The sequence below is a fragment of the Oncorhynchus kisutch genome, linkage group LG4 (genome assembly GCF_002021735.2).
Source record: "Oncorhynchus kisutch isolate 150728-3 linkage group LG4, Okis_V2, whole genome shotgun sequence".
NCBI lineage: Eukaryota > Metazoa > Chordata > Actinopteri > Salmoniformes > Salmonidae > Oncorhynchus > Oncorhynchus kisutch.
Window position 1 is genome coordinate 77,536,244 of NC_034177.2, and position 19,796 is coordinate 77,556,039.

At 43.4% G+C, this 19,796-nt stretch overlaps 1 protein-coding gene across 5 annotated transcripts in view; it reads right to left on the bottom strand.

The window, feature by feature from the left end:
• The window catches only part of LOC109890025 (echinoderm microtubule-associated protein-like 6), a 103,373-nt gene extending 84,027 nt beyond the window's left edge, over window positions 1-19,346 (bottom strand). For 4 of the 5 annotated variants that reach the window (XM_031823692.1, XM_031823691.1, XM_031823689.1 and 1 more), the window contains exon 1: window positions 17,989-19,346. In XM_031823692.1, the coding sequence (XP_031679552.1) occupies window positions 17,989-18,185 (197 nt within the window). In that variant the 5' untranslated portion in view covers window positions 18,186-19,346. The remainder of the gene's footprint in view (window positions 1-17,988) is intronic. The other variant, XM_031823688.1, reaches the window with a different exon arrangement.
• Window positions 19,347-19,796: the final 450 nt, after the last annotated feature.

The window sequence follows — 19,796 nt, forward strand, 5'->3', positions numbered from 1 at the left end:
TATAAGAGGACAGGCTCATTGTAATGGCTGGAATGGAATAAATGGAAAGGTTTCAAACAAATAGAAACCACATGCTTGACTCCGTTCCATTACTTCGATTCCAGCCATTACAATGAGCCCGTCCTCCTATAGCTCCTCCCACCAGCCTCCACTGGTGTCAACACAGCACAAAATCGATGCGTCGTCAAGGTAATCAATACGTTGTCATAAGCACCCATGCAGTTACAATGTGTGTTTGTGAGACACCTTGGCCCAGCAACACAGACAACCAATGGAATATCCCTTTTCATAAAAAAATGTATAATATACTGTAACATCACCAATTATTATCAAGTCCAATAAACATGTTGAAAACCACAGAGAAAATTATGTTTGAGCATTGACTAAAGATCTTCTTTCCTTATGCACCCATCTATTTTTCAAAGGACTCCATATTGTAGTGAGGCATAGAGAGGAACCAGTAAAGGTCAACGGCTCATTTGAAGTCTTCAGCTCCGTGAAATCAGGAACACTTAGAGCCCAGCCTGGTGTTAATGGAGCATCGTGGGAGTAGCACTGTGTCCGTCTCTGATACAGTCATTACCCCCTGGTTAATGAGACCAGCCAGTAAACACTGTCACATCTTAGATCTGTCACACGCTGGCAGATGCACAGACACCAACACACACACAGATGCGAAGACATCAACACACACACACATTCAGTGACACACAAACGCACACGCACACACACACAGATGCATGCACACACAAACACACCATCAGCAATCCGTGCCCATCTCCTGGTCTCTGCATACTGGCCCTAATAAAGCTGGTATTGTCCCAGTCAGCTCCAGTAATGTATGCAAAGGTCATGAGGAGGAGACAGAGGGGATAAGCCAAAACTGGTGGCAGTGATGAGGGAGAGAGAGGCTGACAAGGTCTTTCTATTTCCAGTACTAATTTATTCAATCAGTGATACTACATACTACACATATCATATCAACCATGTCATAAGACATCCTGGTGTAAGATCCTAGCTGGTTGATAAATTGTAGAACAGTTCTAATAGCTTGTGACTATGCTGTATAAACATTTGGTTTAAGACTAGACTGGGGAGTGTGTGAATGTGACACTAGACTGTAAAGGTCTAGTTTAAAGACTTGCTTGTCTGAGTGTGAAAAGGGCTGTTTGAAAGTGTGGGTGAGTCCCGGTTCTTCCTACTTCTGCCTGGCTGGCTGGCAGTGACAGATGTATCCGGAGCCGGGTTCTGCCCTGCAGCACTGACGGAAATGGGACAGCAGAGGGAGTTCAGAGAACCAGAGCATGAGAGTAAGCACAGCCCAGCCGGAGCCAGGCCGGGGATTCCAGCCAAGGGTACGGCACTGTGAAACACACCAGCTGGAGCCACAAGCACCAGTCACTTCCAGACACACAGACACATGACAAGAACACACAACTGTGAATTTAGCAAGAGCTTTCTTCTGAATGCAGAGGCATCCATTTTCTGACTGCCCGTTTGTATCTGCCAAGGGGATACATCTCCACACCTTTGTAATACCTCAAGGAAACGGCTGTTCAGATGAAGATCATTCAAGAACCCAATGACTTATAAACCAATAATGTAATTATACATTTTTGTTAACTAGGCATCTTAAGGGTTCTTAAAGATGATTATACCTTGTACTGAGCTCATCACTGTATCCAACACTAGGTGTCTCTGTGTCTCTGTGTATGCAATGCCACAGCATGAGGGTAAAGGTAATCTCTGTTAAGCCAGAACTAAAATCTTGAAGTCGTGACTTGCGACACATAGTTTCCTGAATTAGGTCAAATTTGGTCAGGTATGTTTATGTAGTCTGTCCACAAGAGATTAAGGTAAAGATAGGGTTGCAAAATTGTGGTAAATTATAATTCAATTCTCTGGTTTTCCCAAAATCCCGGTTGGAGGAACCCCGGAATCAGGAGGGAATAAGGTGGAAATCTGGAAACCTCAAGAGAGGAATTCTAGAAAACCTGGGAATTTATTGAAAGTTCCTGGGATTTTGAAACACTGGGTAATAAAATCTACAATGGTGACTATTATGTTGCCCAGGTACATGGGGAAATGAGAGATGGGTGCTGGGTGATTCTAAAGCCTCTCAAAGAGGAGACTGGATTCTAAAGCATGTCATATAGGAGACTGGATTCTAAAGCCGCTCAAAGAGGAGACTGGATTCTAAAGTCTGTCATATAGGAGACTGGATTCTAAAGCCGCTCAAAGAGGAGACTGGATTCTAAAGTATGTCATATAGGAGACTGGATTCTAAAGCCTCTCAAAAAGGAGACTGGATTCTAAAACCTGTCATATAGGAGACTGGATTCTAAAGCCTGTCATATAGGAGACTGGATTCTAAAGCCTCTCAAAGAGGAGACTGGATTCTAAAGCCTGTCATATAGGAGCCTGGATTCTAAAGCCTGTCATAGACACTGGATTCTAAAGCCTGTCATATAGGAGACTGGATTCTAAAGCCTCTCAAAGAGGAGACTGAATTCTAAAGCCTCTCATATAGGAGACTGGATAATAAAGCCTCTCATATAGGAGACCGGAGTATAAAGCCTCTCGTATAAGAGACTGGATTGTAAAGACTGTCGTAGAGACTGGATTCTAAAGCCTCTCATATAGGAGACTGGATTCTAAAGCCTCTCAAAGAGGAGACTGGATTCTAAAAGCCTGTCATAAAGGAGACTGGATTCTAAAAGCCTGTCATAAAGGAGACTGGATTCTAAAAGCCTGTCATATAGGAGACTGGATTTTAAAGCCTGTCATATAGGAGACTGGATTTTAAAGTATGTCATATAGGAGACTGGATTCTAAAGCCTCTCAAATAGGAGACTGGATTCTAAAACCTGTCATATAGGAGACTGGATTCTAAATCCTGTCATTTAGGAGACTGGATTCTAAAGCCTCTCAAAGAGGAGACTGGATTCTAAAGCCTGTCATATAGGAGCCTGGATTCTAAAGCCTGTCATAGACACTGGATTCTAAAGCCTGTCATATAGGAGACTGGATTCTAAAGCCTCTCAAAGAGGAGACTGGATTCTAAAAGCCTGTCATATAGGAGACTGGATTTTAAAGCCTGTCATATAGGAGACTGGATTTTAAAGCCTCTCATGAAGGAGACGTGATTCTAAAGCCTATCATATAGGAGACTGGATTTTAAAGCCTCTCGTGGAGGAGACTGGATTCTAAAGCCTCTCATTTGGAGACTGGATTCTAAACCCTCTCATAGAGGAGATTGGATTCTAAAGCCTGTCATTTAGGAGACTGAATTCTAAAGCCTCTCATAAAGGAGACTGGATTATAATGCTTGTCATATAGGAGACTGGATTCTAAAGCCTCTCAAAGTTGAGACTGGATTCTAAAAGCCTGTCATATAGGAGACTGGATTTTAAAGCCTTTCATGGAGGAGACTGGATTCTAAAGCCTATCATATAGGAGACTGTATTTTAAAGCCTCTCGTGGAGGAGACTGGATTCAAAAGCCTCTCATTTGGAGACTGGATTCTAAACCCTCTCATAGAGGGGACTGGATTCTAAAGCCTGTCATTTAGGAGACTGGATTCTAAAGCCTCTCGTAGAGGAGACTGGATTCTAAAGCCTGTCATATAGGAGACTGGATTTTAAAGCCTCTCATGGAGGAGACTCGATTCTAAAGCCTTTCATTTGCAGACTAGATTCTAAAGGCTCTCATATAGCAGACAGGATTATAAAGCCTGTCATATAAGATATTGACATCTGAAGGCTGTCATATAGGAGACTGGATTACGTAGCCACTCATAGAGGAGACAGGATTCTAACGCCTCTCGTAGAGGAGACTGGATTCTAAAGCCTGTCATTTAGGAGACTGGATTCTAACGCCTCTCGTAGAGGAGATTGGATTCTAAAGCCTGTCATATAGGAGACTGGATTCTAAAGCCTCTCATAGAAGAGACTGGAATCTAAAGCCTGTCATATAGGAGACTGTCATATATAGGAGACTGTCACATGTCATATAGGACACTGGATTATACAGCCTGTCATAGAGGAAACTGGATTCTTAAACTTTTCATATAGGATAATGGATTCTAGAGCCTGTCATATAGGATAATGGATTCTAGAGCCTGTCATATAGGATAATGGATTCTAGAGCCTGTCATATAGGAGACTGGATTCTAGAGCCTGTCATATAGGAGACTGGATTCTAAAGCCTGTCATATAGAGATTGGATTGTAAAGCTTTTCATATAAGAGACTGGATTCTAAAGAATGTCATACAGGAGACTGGAAAAATAAAGCCTACCATAGAGGAGACCGGACTCTAAAGCCTCTCATATAGGAGAATGGAATCATGTAGGAGACAGGATTATGAAGCCTGTCATATAAGAGACTGGATTCTGAAGGCGGTCATATAGGACACTGGATTATGAAGGAACTCATATAGGAGACTGGATTCTAACGCATCCCGAAGAGGAGACTGGATCGTAAAGCCTGTCATAGAGGAGACTGTATTCTAATGCCTCTCATAGAGGAGACTGGATTCTAAAGCCTGTCATTTCGGAGACTGAATTCTAACGCATCTCGTAGAGGAGACTGGATTCTAAAGCCTGTCATATAGGAGACTGGATTCTAATGCCTCTGATAGAGGAGACTGGATTCTAACGCCTCTGATAGAGCAGATTGGATTCTAAAGCCTCTCGTAAAAGACACTGGATTCTAAAGCCTCTCACATAGGAGACTGGAATCTAAAGCCCGTCATAGAAGAGACTGGAAACTAAAGCCCGTCATATAGGAGACTGGATTCTAAAGCCTCTCATGGAGGAGACTGGATTCTAAAGCCTCTCATATAGGAGACTGGATTCTAAAGCCTGTCATTTAGGAGACTGGATTCTAACGCATCTTGTAGAGGAGACTGGATTCTAACGCCTGTCATATAGGAGACTGGATTCTAACGCCTCTCATAGAGGAGACTGGATTCTAAAGCCTGTCATATAGGAGACTGGAATCTAAAGTCTGTCATAGAGGAGACTGAATTATAAAGTCTGTCATATAGGGGATTGGATTTTAAAGCCTCTCATAGAGGAGACTGGATTCTAAAGCATGTCATAGAGGAGACTGGATTCTAAAGTCTGTCATAGAGGAGACTGGATTCTAAAGCCTGTCATAGAGGAGACTGAATGATAAAGTCTGTCATATAGGGGATTGGATTTTAAAGCCTCTCATAGAGGAGACTGGATTCTAAAGCCTCTCAAAGAGGAGACTGGATTCTAAAACCTGTCATATAGGAGACTGGATTCTAAAGCCTGTCATATAGGAGACTGGATTCTAAAGCCTCTCAAAGAGGAGACTGGATTCTAAAGCCTGTCATATAGGAGCCTGGATTCTAAAGCCTGTCATAGACACTGGATTCTAAAGCCTCTCATATAGGAGACTGGATTCTAAAGCCTCTCAAAGAGGAGACTGAATTCTAAAGCCTCTCATATAGGAGACTGGATAATAAAGCCTCTCATATAGGAGACCGGAGTATAAAGCCTCTCGTATAAGAGACTGGATTGTAAAGACTGTCGTAGAGACTGGATTCTAAAGCCTCTCATATAGGAGACTTGATTCTAAAGCCTCTCAAAGAGGAGACTGGATTCTAAAAGCCTGTCATAAAGGAGACTGGATTCTAAAAGCCTGTCATATAGGAGACTGGATTTTAAAGCCTGTCATGTAGGAGACTGGATTCTAAAGCCTGTCATAAAGGAGACTGGCTTCTAAAGCCTGTCATATAGGAGACTGGATTCTAAAGCCTGTCATATAGGAGACTCGATTCAATAGCCAAACATATAGGAGAATGGGTTATAAAGACTGTCATATAGGAGACTTTATTCTAAAGACTTTCTTTAGAGGAGACTGGATTCTAAAGCCTCTCATAGAAGAGACTGGAATCTAAAGCCTGTCATATAGGAGACTGTCATATATAGGAGACTGTCACATGTCATATAGGACACTGGATTATACAGCCTGTCATAGAGGAAACTGGATTCTTAAACTTTTCATATAGGATAATGGATTCTAGAGCCTGTCATATAGGATAATGGATTCTAGAGCCTGTCATATAGGATAATGGATTCTAGAGCCTGTCATATAGGAGACTGGATTCTAGAGCCTGTCATATAGGAGACTGGATTCTAAAGCCTGTCATATAGAGATTGGATTGTAAAGCTTTTCATATAAGAGACTGGATTCTAAAGAATGTCATACAGGAGACTGGAAAAATAAAGCCTACCATAGAGGAGACCGGACTCTAAAGCCTCTCATATAGGAGAATGGAATCATGTAGGAGACAGGATTATGAAGCCTGTCATATAAGAGACTGGATTCTGAAGGCGGTCATATAGGACACTGGATTATGAAGGAACTCATATAGGAGACTGGATTCTAACGCATCCCGAAGAGGAGACTGGATCGTAAAGCCTGTCATAGAGGAGACTGTATTCTAATGCCTCTCATAGAGGAGACTGGATTCTAAAGCCTGTCATTTCGGAGACTGAATTCTAACGCATCTCGTAGAGGAGACTGGATTCTAAAGCCTGTCATATAGGAGACTGGATTCTAATGCCTCTGATAGAGGAGACTGGATTCTAACGCCTCTGATAGAGCAGATTGGATTCTAAAGCCTCTCGTAAAAGACACTGGATTCTAAAGCCTCTCACATAGGAGACTGGAATCTAAAGCCCGTCATAGAAGAGACTGGAAACTAAAGCCCGTCATATAGGAGACTGGATTCTAAAGCCTCTCATGGAGGAGACTGGATTCTAAAGCCTCTCATATAGGAGACTGGATTCTAAAGCCTGTCATTTAGGAGACTGGATTCTAACGCATCTTGTAGAGGAGACTGGATTCTAACGCCTGTCATATAGGAGACTGGATTCTAACGCCTCTCATAGAGGAGACTGGATTCTAAAGCCTGTCATATAGGAGACTGGAATCTAAAGTCTGTCATAGAGGAGACTGAATTATAAAGTCTGTCATATAGGGGATTGGATTTTAAAGCCTCTCATAGAGGAGACTGGATTCTAAAGCATGTCATAGAGGAGACTGGATTCTAAAGTCTGTCATAGAGGAGACTGGATTCTAAAGCCTGTCATAGAGGAGACTGAATGATAAAGTCTGTCATATAGGGGATTGGATTTTAAAGCCTCTCATAGAGGAGACTGGATTCTAAAGCCTCTCAAAGAGGAGACTGGATTCTAAAACCTGTCATATAGGAGACTGGATTCTAAAGCCTGTCATATAGGAGACTGGATTCTAAAGCCTCTCAAAGAGGAGACTGGATTCTAAAGCCTGTCATATAGGAGCCTGGATTCTAAAGCCTGTCATAGACACTGGATTCTAAAGCCTCTCATATAGGAGACTGGATTCTAAAGCCTCTCAAAGAGGAGACTGAATTCTAAAGCCTCTCATATAGGAGACTGGATAATAAAGCCTCTCATATAGGAGACCGGAGTATAAAGCCTCTCGTATAAGAGACTGGATTGTAAAGACTGTCGTAGAGACTGGATTCTAAAGCCTCTCATATAGGAGACTTGATTCTAAAGCCTCTCAAAGAGGAGACTGGATTCTAAAAGCCTGTCATAAAGGAGACTGGATTCTAAAAGCCTGTCATATAGGAGACTGGATTTTAAAGCCTGTCATGTAGGAGACTGGATTCTAAAGCCTGTCATAAAGGAGACTGGCTTCTAAAGCCTGTCATATAGGAGACTGGATTCTAAAGCCTGTCATATAGGAGACTCGATTCAATAGCCAAACATATAGGAGAATGGGTTATAAAGACTGTCATATAGGAGACTTTATTCTAAAGACTTTCTTTAGAGGAGACTGGATTCTAAAGCCAGTCAAATAAAAGACTGGATTCTAATGTCTCCATTAGAGGAGACTGGATTCTAAAGACGATCATACAGGAGATTGGATTATAAAGCCTGTCATAGAGGAGACTGGATTCTAAACCTCTCATATAGGAGACTGGACTCTAAAGCCTGTCAAAGAGGAGACTGGATTATAAAGCATCTCATAGAGGAGAAAGAATAATAATGCCTCTCATATAGGAGACTGGATTATAAAGCCTGTCATATATGAGACTGGATTATAAAACCTCTCATATAGGAGATGGATTATAAAGCCTCTCAGATAGGAGACTGGATTATAAAGCCTCTCAGATAGGAGACTGGATTCTAAAGCCTCTCAGATAGGAGACTGGATTCTAAAGCCTGTCATAGAGGAGACTGGATTCTAAAGCCTCTCAAAGAGGAGACTGGATTCTAAAAGCCTGTCATAAAGGAGACTGGATTCTAAAAGCCTGTCATATAGGAGACTGGATTTTAAAGCCTGTCATGTAGGAGACTGGATTCTAAAGCCTGTCATAAAGGAGACTGGCTTCTAAAGCCTGTCATATAGGAGACTGGATTCTAAAGCCTGTCATATAGGAGACTCGATTCAATAGCCAAACATATAGGAGAATGGGTTATAAAGACTGTCATATAGGAGACTTTATTCTAAAGACTTTCTTTAGAGGAGACTGGATTCTAAAGCCAGTCAAATAAAAGACTGGATTCTAATGTCTCCATTAGAGGAGACTGGATTCTAAAGACGATCATACAGGAGATTGGATTATAAAGCCTGTCATAGAGGAGACTGGATTCTAAACCTCTCATAAAGGAGACTGGACTCTAAAGCCTGTCAAAGAGGAGACTGGATTATAAAGCATCTCATAGAGGAGAAAGAATAATAATGCCTCTCATATAGGAGACTGGATTATAAAGCCTGTCATATATGAGACTGGATTATAAAACCTCTCATATAGGAGATGGATTATAAAGCCTCTCAGATAGGAGACTGGATTATAAAGCCTCTCAGATAGGAGACTGGATTCTAAAGCCTCTCAGATAGGAGACTGGATTCTAAAGCCTGTCATATAGGAGACTGGATTATAAAGCCTCTCAGATAGGAGACTGGATTATAAAGCCTCTCATATAGGAGACTGGATTATAAAGCCTCTCATATAGGAGACTTGATTATAAAGCCTCTCATATAGGAGACTGGACTCCAAAGCCTCTCATATAGGAGACTGGATTCTAAAGCCTCTCATATAGGAGACTGGATTCTAAAGCCTCTCGTATAGGAGACTAGATTACAACGCTTGTCATATAGGAGACTGGATTCTAAAGCCTCTCATATAGGAGACTGCAATATAACACTTATCATATAGGAGACTGGATTCTAAAGCCTGTCATAAAGGAGACTGGATTCTAAAGCCTGTCATGTAGGAGACTGGATTCTAAAGCCTGTCATAAAGGAGACTGGATTCTAAAGCCTCTCATATAGGAGACTGCAATATAACACTTATCATATAGGAGACTGGATTCTAAAGCCTGTCATATAGGAGACTCGATTCAATAGCCAAACATATAGGATACTGGATTTTAAAGCCTCTCATATAGGAGACTGCAATATAACACTTATCATATAGGAGACTGGATTCTAAAGCCTGTCATAGAGGAGACTGGATTCTAAAGCCTGTCATGTAGGAGACTGGATTCTAAAGCCTGTCATGTAGGAGACTGGATTCTAAAGCCTGTCATAAAGGAGACTGGATTCTAAAGCCTGTCATGTAGGAGACTGGATTCTAAAGCCAATTATATAGGAGACTGGATTCTATAGCCTCTCAAAGAGGAGACTGAATACTAAAGCCTCTCATACAGGAAACTGGAATGTGTCCTCTTGAAAATAAGAGTCCTGAGGTAGGTGTTGACTTGAGACCACGTGAGGACCAGACTTCAATTCAATTTCAATTACAGACAGCACCGCAGCCCTACGTCAAGAGATAATTACTTTGAGCGCAAATTGGAAAAAGGAAATGACCTTAAGAGCCTGACTGTGTGTGTATGTGTGTATGTGTGTGTGCGCGTGTGTGTGTGTGTGTGTGTATACGTGCATCAGTGGAGGCTGCTGAGGGAAGAACAGCTCATAATAATGTCCAGAACGGAGCAAACGGAATGGCATCAAACACCTCTAAACCCTGTGTTTGATACCGTTTCACTGATTCCGCTCTCGTCATTACCACAAGCCAGTTCTCCCCAATTAAGGTGCCATCAACCTCCTGTGACGTGTTTGTGATATTGAGTGTGTGTATGTGACGTGTACATGTTTATCCATGGAGTGGTGGCTACGTGGTTGGCATTCTTATAATGACTCCCTAACCATCCCTCTGCACATACTGATCTGCATGCATGGACACACACACAGATGTGAAGGACACAGAGAGGTGTATAGACACATGCACACATAGACAATGGCACAGAGACACACATACATGAACCTCAATCACCCCTACCCACAAACCATATTTCCAAAAGACAGATACATTTCAGAGGCACTCATTGCCAACTGGTCGCACAGGCGTCATAGGTACTAATGCAATAATACAACAAATGTACATGCAAATCATAGAATTTCAATGCCATCTCGTCCCCTTCATTTAGTTGAAAACAGAATAAGAAGGGAGACAGTTTTTCTTCTGCCTCCGTTGAAATGATGTCAGAGGGTGAGTTTAAGAAAGCCTGTCTTAAAAAAGACAGAGTAAAACTCCCAAAACTTTTGACTGTGTAAACACCTTTAGCCTTCATGGAGCTGTGGCACAAAGTAGGTCTCATTTAAAGGGAAATTGAAAAAAATAATAATATCATATTCAGTACCATACCCTTGGCCATATACCACACCCCCTCATACCTTATTGCCTAATTATACTGGGTGTTATACTGGCCGTTAGCTATTGGGTCTCTCCAAGTTCAGGTTCAGCCTGTTTCCATGGTTTCCCAGACCGTCTGGGTCCAGGGCTCCAGCTACACAAGGCTTCTGCATGCATTTACAATCCTTCAATATTGACATGTAGGCCAAGAGAATGTGTGATGAATAACTATTCAATAAAAGTGCATCACTCTAAACAAATCCACTTTGTCTAGATCGACATGTATACGCTTTCTGAAGGGGAGTAGGTCTAATTGTGTTAAAAACCACATGTTTAATGGTAGTCTTTTTTGTGTTCAGTCCTGGCCATGGAGACATGTAATATTCGTTCAACAGAAGCAAGTGTCCACTGAAAAGGCCTTTTCCAGAAATTATAGGCCCAACATGGATTTAATCCATCAATATGACTGCCACAATTACAGACCTAATCCATCAATATGACCACTGTGATAAAAGTGTCTGCAAAATAATTATTCCCTGACAGAGTGGAGAGAAATAACAATTTAAAAGCCTTTCAACAAAAGTAGATGGGGATGGATTGGTGACACAATCTGACCAGCACTGTAGGCCTCACCCAGTTTGATTGTGTTCTGTGTGACCTGAGGAGGACTTTGCATTGACTAGAAATAAACAGTGGCTTTGCAGAGAGCCTTGTAGTTTCTAGCAATTCTGAGGACAAACTACAGATCACGGCTTATCATGAGTGTGTTTGTGTTTGGGTTGTTACCGTGGTTTGCTTGCACCAGCTTGGCTTGCTATCACTGAACCACAAAAAAAGATCAGGAACTAAGTCACAAAGCATTCTCAAAGTACTGGGCTCAATCCAAACAGCACTGGGCTCAATCCAAACAGCACTGGGCTCAATCCAAACAGCACTGGGCTCAATCCAAACAGCACTGGGCTCAATCCAAACAGCACTGGGCTCAATCCAAACAGCACTGGGCTCAATCCAAACAGCACTGGGCTCAATCCAAACAGCACTGGGCTCAATCCAAACAGCACTGGGCTCAATCCAAACAGCACTGGGCTCAATCCAAACAGCACTGGGCTCAATCCAAACAGCACTGGGCTCAATCCAAACAGTACTGGGCTCAATCCAAACAGCACTGGGCTCAATCCAAACAGCACTGGGCTCAATCCAAACAGCACTGGGCTCAATCCAAACAGCACTGGGCTCAATCCAAACAGCACTGGGCTCAATCCAAACAGCACTGGGCTCAATCCAAACAGCACAGGGCTCAATCCAAACAGCACTGGGCTCAATCCAAACAGCACTGGGGCTCAATCCAAACAGCACTGGGCTCAATCCAAACAGCACTGGGCTCAATAGAAACCAGCTCCCCATCTGCGCTGTCAGCTCGTGGTCTCTTAAAAATACTCTAGTTGCATTCAGAACTAAGAACTATACACTTCACACATCCCCCAGCCTCAACCCCTCTCCAGTGTGTGCTTTACAGGGGGCACTGCTACCATACTTGCAGGTATGCAAGGGATACAAGAGCTTTTAAGAGGCTTTTTAGCTCTTGAATACCTTGGCGTGAGGAGCTGTTGGCCATCTCCGTGCTTTCAAATCAGCATGGTTGACTCGAAAAAACAAGGAGCTGTCCAATTAACAGTGGTGCTGAAATAGTTTGTCTTATATCTAATAGCTTATGACAAAATAGTGATGTAGACAGTCGTAAAGTATGTAGACAGTCGTAGACAGTCGTGATGTAGACAGTCGTGATGTAGACAGTTGTGAAGTAGGCAGTCGTAAAGTAGACAGTCGTGATGCAGTCAGTCGTGATGTAGACAGTTGTGATGTAGACAGTCGTAAGGTAGACAGTCGTGATGCAGTCAGTCGTGATGTAGACAGTCGTGATGTAGACAGTCTTAAAGTAGACAGTCGTGATGTAGACAGTCGTGAAGTAGATAGTCGTGATGTAGACAGTAGTGAAGTAGACAGTCGTAGACATTCGTGATGCAGTCAGTCGTGAAGTAGACAGTCGTAAAGTAGACAGCCGTGATGTAGACGGTCATGATGTAGACAGTCGTGAAGTAGACAGTCGTAAAGTAGACAGTCGTAAAGTAGACAGTCGTAAAGTGGACAGTCGTGAAGTAGAGTTGTGATGTAGACCGTCGTGATGCAGTCAGTCGTGATGTAGACAGTCGTGAAGTAGACAGTCATAAAGTAGACAGTCGTGATGTAGACAGTCGTGATGTAGACAGTCGTGAAGTAAACAGTCGTGATGTAGACAGTCGTGATGTAGACAGTCGTGATGCAGTCAGTCATGATGTAGACAGTCGTGATGCAGTCAGTCGTGATGCAGTCAGTCGTGGTGTAGACAGCCGTGAAGTAGACAGTCATGATGCAGTCAGTCAGGAAGTAGACAGTCGTAGACAGTCGTGATGCAGTCAGTCTTGATGTAGACAGCCGTGATGTCGACAGTCGTGAAGTAGACAGTCGTGATGCAGTCAGTCAGGAAGTAGACAGTCGTAGACAGTCAGTCGTGATGTAGACAGTCGTGATGCAGTCAGTCGTGATGTAGACAGCCGTGATGTCGACAGTCGTGAAGTAGACAGTCGTGATGCAGTCAGTCGGGAAGTAGACAGTCGTGATGTAGACAGTCGTGAAGTAGACAGTCGTGATGCAGTTAGTCGTGAAGTAGACAGTCGTAAAGTAGACAGTCGTGAAGTAGACAGTTGTGAAGTAGACAGTCGAGATGCAGTCAGTCGTGATGTAGACAGTCGTGATGTAGACAGCCGTGATGTAGACAGCCGTGATGTAGACAGCCGTGAAGTAGAGTCGTGAAGTAGACAGTCGTGATGCAGTCAGTCGTGATGTAGACAGTCGTGATGTAGACAGTCGTGATGCAGTCAGTCGTGATGCAGTCAGTCGTGGTGTAGACAGCCGTGAAGTAGACAGTCATGATGCAGTCAGTCAGGAAGTAGACAGTCGTAGACAGTCGTGATGCAGTCAGTCTTGATGTAGACAGCCGTGATGTCGACAGTCGTGAAGTAGACAGTCGTGATGCAGTCAGTCAGGAAGTAGACAGTCGTAGACAGTCAGTCGTGATGTAGACAGTCGTGATGCAGTCAGTTGTGATGTAGACAGCCGTGATGTCGACAGTCGTGAAGTAGACAGTCGTGATGCAGTCAGTCGGGAAGTAGACAGTCGTGATGTAGACAGTCGTGAAGTAGACAGTCGTGATGCAGTTAGTCGTGAAGTAGACAGTCGTAAAGTAGACAGTCGTGAAGTAGACAGTTGTGAAGTAGACAGTCGAGATGCAGTCAGTCGTGATGTAGACAGCCGTGATGTAGACAGCCGTGATGTAGACAGCCGTGAAGTAGAGCCGTGAAGTAGAGTCGTGAAGTAGACAGTCGTGATGCAGTCAGTCGTGATGTAGACAGTCGTGATGTAGACAGCCGTGATGTAGACAGTTGTGAAGTAGACAGTCGAGATGCAGTCAGTCGTGATGTAGACAGTCGTGATGTAGACAGCCGTGATGTAGACAGCCGTGATGTAGACAGCCGTGAAGTAGAGTCGTGAAGTAGACAGTCGTGATGCAGTCAGTCGTGATGCAGTCAGTCGTGATGTAGACAGTCGTGATGTAGACAGCCGTGATGTAGACAGTTGTGTGTGAGTAGAGTCGTGAAGTAGACAGACGTGATGCAGTCAGTTGTGATGTAGACAGTCGTGATGCAGTCAGTCGTGATGTAGACAGTTGTGAAGTAGACAGTCATAAAGTAGACAGTTGTGAAGTAGACAGTCGTGAAGTAGACAGTCATGATGCAGTCAGTCGTGATGTAGACAGTCGTGATGTAGACAGTGGTGATGTAGACAGTCGTGACGTAGACAGTGGTGATGTAGACAGTCGTAGACAGTCGTGATGTAGACAGTCGTGATGTAGACAGTTGCGAAGTAGACAGTTGTAAAGTAGACAGTCGTGATGCAGTCAGTCGTGATGTAGACAGTTGTGATGTAGACAGTCTTAAAGTAGACAGTCGTGATGTAGACAGTCGTGAAGTAGACAGTCGTGATGCAGTCACTCGTGATGTAGACAGTCGTGATGTAGACAGTCTTAAAGTAGACAGTCGTGATGTAGACAGTCGTGAAGTAGATAGTCGTGATGTAGACAGTAGTGAAGTAGACAGTCGTAGACAGTCGTGATGCAGTCAGTCGTGAAGTAGACAGTCGTAAAGTAGACAGCCGTGATGTAGACAGTCGTGATGTAGACAGTCGTGAAGTAGACAGTCGTAAAGTACACAGTCGTAAAGTAGACAGTCGTAAAGTAGACAGACGTGAAGTAGAGTTGTGATGTAGACCGTCGTGATGCAGTCAGTCGTGATGTAGACAGTCGTGAAGTAGACAGTCATAAAGTAGACAGTCGTGATGTAGACAGTCGTGAAGTAGACAGTCGTGATGTAGACAGTCGTGATGTAGACAGTCGTGATGCAGTCAGTCATGATGTAGACAGTCGTGATGCAGTCAGTCGTGATGCAGTCAGTCGTGGTGTAGACAGCCGTGAAGTAGACAGTCATGATGCAGTCAGTCAGGAAGTAGACAGTCGTAGACAGTCGTGATGCAGTCAGTCGTGATGTAGACAGTCGTGATGCAGTCAGTCGTGATGTAGACAGCCGTGATGTCGACAGTCGTGAAGTAGACAGTCGTGATGCAGTCAGTCGTGAAGTAGACAGTCGTAAAGTAGACAGCCGTGATGTAGACAGTCGTGATGTAGACAGTCGTGATGTAGACAGTCGTGAAGTAGACAGTCATAAAGTAGACAGTCGTGATGTAGACAGTCGTGAAGTAGACAGTCCTGATGTAGACAGTCGTGATGTAGACAGTCGTGATGCAGTCAGTCATGATGTAGACAGTCGTGATGCAGTCAGTCGTGATGCAGTCAGTCGTGGTGTAGACAGCCGTGAAGTAGACAGTCATGATGCAGTCAGTCAGGAAGTAGACAGTCGTAGACAGTCGTGATGCAGTCAGTCGTGATGTAGACAGTCGTGATGCAGTCAGTCGTGATGTAGACAGCCGTGATGTCGACAGTCGTGAAGTAGACAGTCGTGATGCAGTCAGTCGTGAAGTAGACAGTCGTAAAGTAGACAGCCGTGATGTAGACAGTCGTGATGTAGACAGTCGTGAAGTAGACAGTCGTAAAGTACACAGTCGTAAAGTAGACAGTCGTAAAGTAGACAGTCGTAAAGTAGACAGTCGTGAAGTAGAGTTGTGATGTAGACCGTCGTGATGCAGTCAGTCGTGATGTAGACAGTCGTGAAGTGGGCAGTCATAAAGTAGACAGTCGTGATGTAGACAGTCGTGAAGTAGACAGTCGTGATGTAGACAGTCGTGATGTAGACAGTCGTGATGCAGTCAGTCATGATGTAGACAGTCGTGATGCAGTCAGTCGTGATGCAGTAAGTCGTGGTGTAGACAGCCGTGAAGTAGACAGTCATGATGCAGTCAGTCAGGAAGTAGACAGTCGTGATGCAGTCAGTCGTGATGTAGACAGTCGTGATGCAGTCAGTCGTGATGTAGACAGCCGTGATGTCGACAGTCGTGAAGTAGACAGTCGTGATGCAGTCAGTCAGGAAGTAGACAGTCGTAGACAGTCAGTCGTGATGTAGACAGTCGTGATGCAGTCAGTCGTGATGTAGACAGCCGTGATGTCGACAGTCGTGAAGTAGACAGTCGTGATGCAGTCAGTCGGGAAGTAGACAGTCGTGATGTAGACAGTCGTGAAGTAGACAGTCGTGATGCAGTCAGTCGTGAAGTAGACAGTCGTAAAGTAGACAGTCGTGAAGTAGACAGCCGTGAAGTAGACAGTTGTGAAGTAGACAGTCGAGATGCAGTCAGTCGTGATGTAGACAGTCGTGATGTAGACAGCCGTGATGTAGACAGCCGTGAAGTAGAGTCGTGAAGTAGACAGTCGTGATGCAGTCAGTTGTGATGTAGACAGTCGTGATGTAGACAGCCGTGATGTAGACAGTTGTGAAGTAGAGTCGTGAAGTAGACAGTCGTGATGCAGTCAGTTGTGATGTAGACCGTCGTGATGCAGTCAGTCGTGATGTAGACAGTTGTGAAGTAGACAGTCATAAAGTAGACAGTCGTGATTCAGTCAGTTGTGATGTAGACCGTCGTGATGCAGTCAGTCGTGATGTAGACAGTCATGATGCAGTCAGTCGTGATGTAGACAGTCGTGATGTAGACAGTCGTAGACAGTCGTGATGTAGACAGTCGTGATGTAGACAGTCGTAGACAGTCGTGATGTAGACAGTCGTGATGTAGACAGTTGTGAAGTAGGCAGTCGTGAAGTAGGCAGTCGTAAAGTAGACAGTCGTGATGCAGTCAGTCGTGATGTAGACAGTCGTAGACAGTCGTAAAGTAGGCAGTCATGATGCAGTCAGTCGTGATGTAGACACTTGTAGACAGTCGTAAAGTAGACAGTCGTGATGTAGACAGCCGTGATGTAGACAGTCGTAAAGTAGACAGTCGTGATGCAGTCAGTCGTGATGCAGTCCGTCGTGATGCAGTCAGTCGTGATGCAGTCAGTCGTGATGTAGACAGTCGTAAAGTAGACAGTCGTGATGTAGACAGTTGTGATGCAGTCAGTCGTAAAGTAGACAGTCGTAAAGTAGACAGTCGTGATGTAGACAGTTGTGATGTTGACAGTCGTGATGTAGACAATCGTGATGCAGTCAGTCGTGATGCAGTCAGTCGTGATGTAGACAGTCGTGATGTAGACAGTCGTGATGTAGACAGTCTTGATGTAGACAGTCGTGATGTAGACAATCGTGATGCAGTCAGTCGTGATGCAGTCAGTCTTGATGTAGACAGTCATGCGAGATATAAGGAAAGTCATAGTACAAATAGTAGCCCAATGACCTCTATGAATACAATTATTGCAATGACTCCCTCACATAGTACACAGCCTCTCTGGACAGGATACACATTACATATGCACAGGGAAGGCTCACAAGGGATAGAGCAACACTGGAGTGATGCCATGCAACAATTTATTGCTTTAATTAAGGTATTCATTAAGATTATTTTAGATTAAATAAAATGTGTGATTTTGAAGAGATGCTAATGAGAGGACAATGTTATGTTTTAAATGGATATTCTACATTCTTAAATTGTGCGAATTTTGTTCGCACTTTATGCATAGACTTCTTGGTGTTGTTTTGAAGGCTACTGTATGTATATTCCAAGTAACACTCACCTTATAATGTCATCGTTGTGGCCCAGGTAAAACTTCTGAGTGTGTTCTCTGGTATTGTAAACCACGCCGACGCCAGCCACGAAATAGACCACTTCTTTGCCAGCGGTGTAGTACAGGTTGTTTCGGCATTGATGCCCCCTGTACCCGTAGATCCATTCTAATCTCAGTTGGCAATGCGGAGCAGTCCGATCCGCCATGATATCTGACAATTTGTTAGTTTAGTGAATTATTCCACCCTACAGTAGTCTGCACCACAACCACGGATCACTGACAAGCACGTGCAAACCTTATGAACCCCTCACTGAATCCTAACAGATTACATTTTCCTATATGTAGCCTATCATAAACAGCTTAATTCCCGCATCCTACAGCAGATGTGCACATTGCGTTTTGAGAAAACACGGGCAAGGACTGATACACCTCAGACTCATTCATAATGTTTGCCTTTAGACACGGTGTTGCCTGAATTGTTACTATGTTAGCCTACTCTAATTTAGATTGTGGATTAATTCATTATTTTCCTCATAAAAATATATTTTTTAACCTTTTACCATGTCTTACAAAAGTTAATTTACTCCACTAAATGACATTACATTGCTTTTTTATCCATTTAAAATTGGTTCCTTTTCAAATGACAACGAAAACAGAGGTACTAGCCAAATAAACAAACAGAAAATGAACACAACTGCTGGAGGATTCGGCTGCTGCTGAAATATAATCCGCACACTAATCCTTAACCGTAACATCAGCCATAGTTACTGCGGTTTTATATATTTCTCAAGACAATAACTAACAAATAAACATTTCAAAGCAAACAAACATGTAGAAAATAGGCCGAACATGAAATATGTCTGTCTTCCATTCACAAATCTGGTTGGAGTAAATCCGAGAATCGAACAATTGTGAGGAATTACGGATTTTCACGGCAAATCACTCTGACAGAGTACGACCTGTCTTGACAGCCACAGCTGGTTCGCCGCTGTCAGTGTGAAGACGCCCCAAAATGAAAATTCTCTGCTAACTTCCGTGCAGAGGCAAACAATCTATGGGCTTCCAAACACAGTCGCTCACCCCGCGACTCCACGGTATCTCCCGCATCTCACATGGATGGATGAAAGTAGGGATTCCGGGCAGCGAGCGAAATAAACCTACTCATATGGGCGAATGGCAGGCGATGCCTTTGATAAACCGGGGTGGAAAGCTGAGCGGAGGTCTAGCACTGTGTTATTCATTGCATATTAATATTAATGTAGTAACGTAATGGAGACTTTCCCCATCAAGTACTTAAACGTAATATTTTTTAGAATAGCCTCTCTCTGGTTTCGAAGAGCTAGTAACCACAACACCCTGCAAGCCACCCCTGCACTGCCACCGACGATGAGCGGCTAGCTGCACAGGTTTATGGGTATTGATGTGTTTATGGCTGAGGCATTGCCTCTCTCACGCTTTCTCGTTGGTCCAAAACATTGAAAACTACAACTACCAGTCAGCAATAGTGAAGCGCTGTCCAAGGTCTTGAAGACCTACAGATGGAAAATACATCGATTAGGTCTGAAAACAGAATGGCAGCTTCTACGATCAGCAATAATTGAGTCAATTCATATGAGTGAAATTTAATTAAATGTAATCATTAAAATTGTAGGCCCTAATAAAAATAAAGAGATTAGACCGAATAGGAACTGACTGAATCAAATAGCAACTGATAAATGTTTTTTTTGGTGACAAGTTCGATGGTAGATTACATTGGATGGAGTTCAATCCCAAATAGGAAACTAAATGGGATATAATAATTTTGCCTGAATCATATT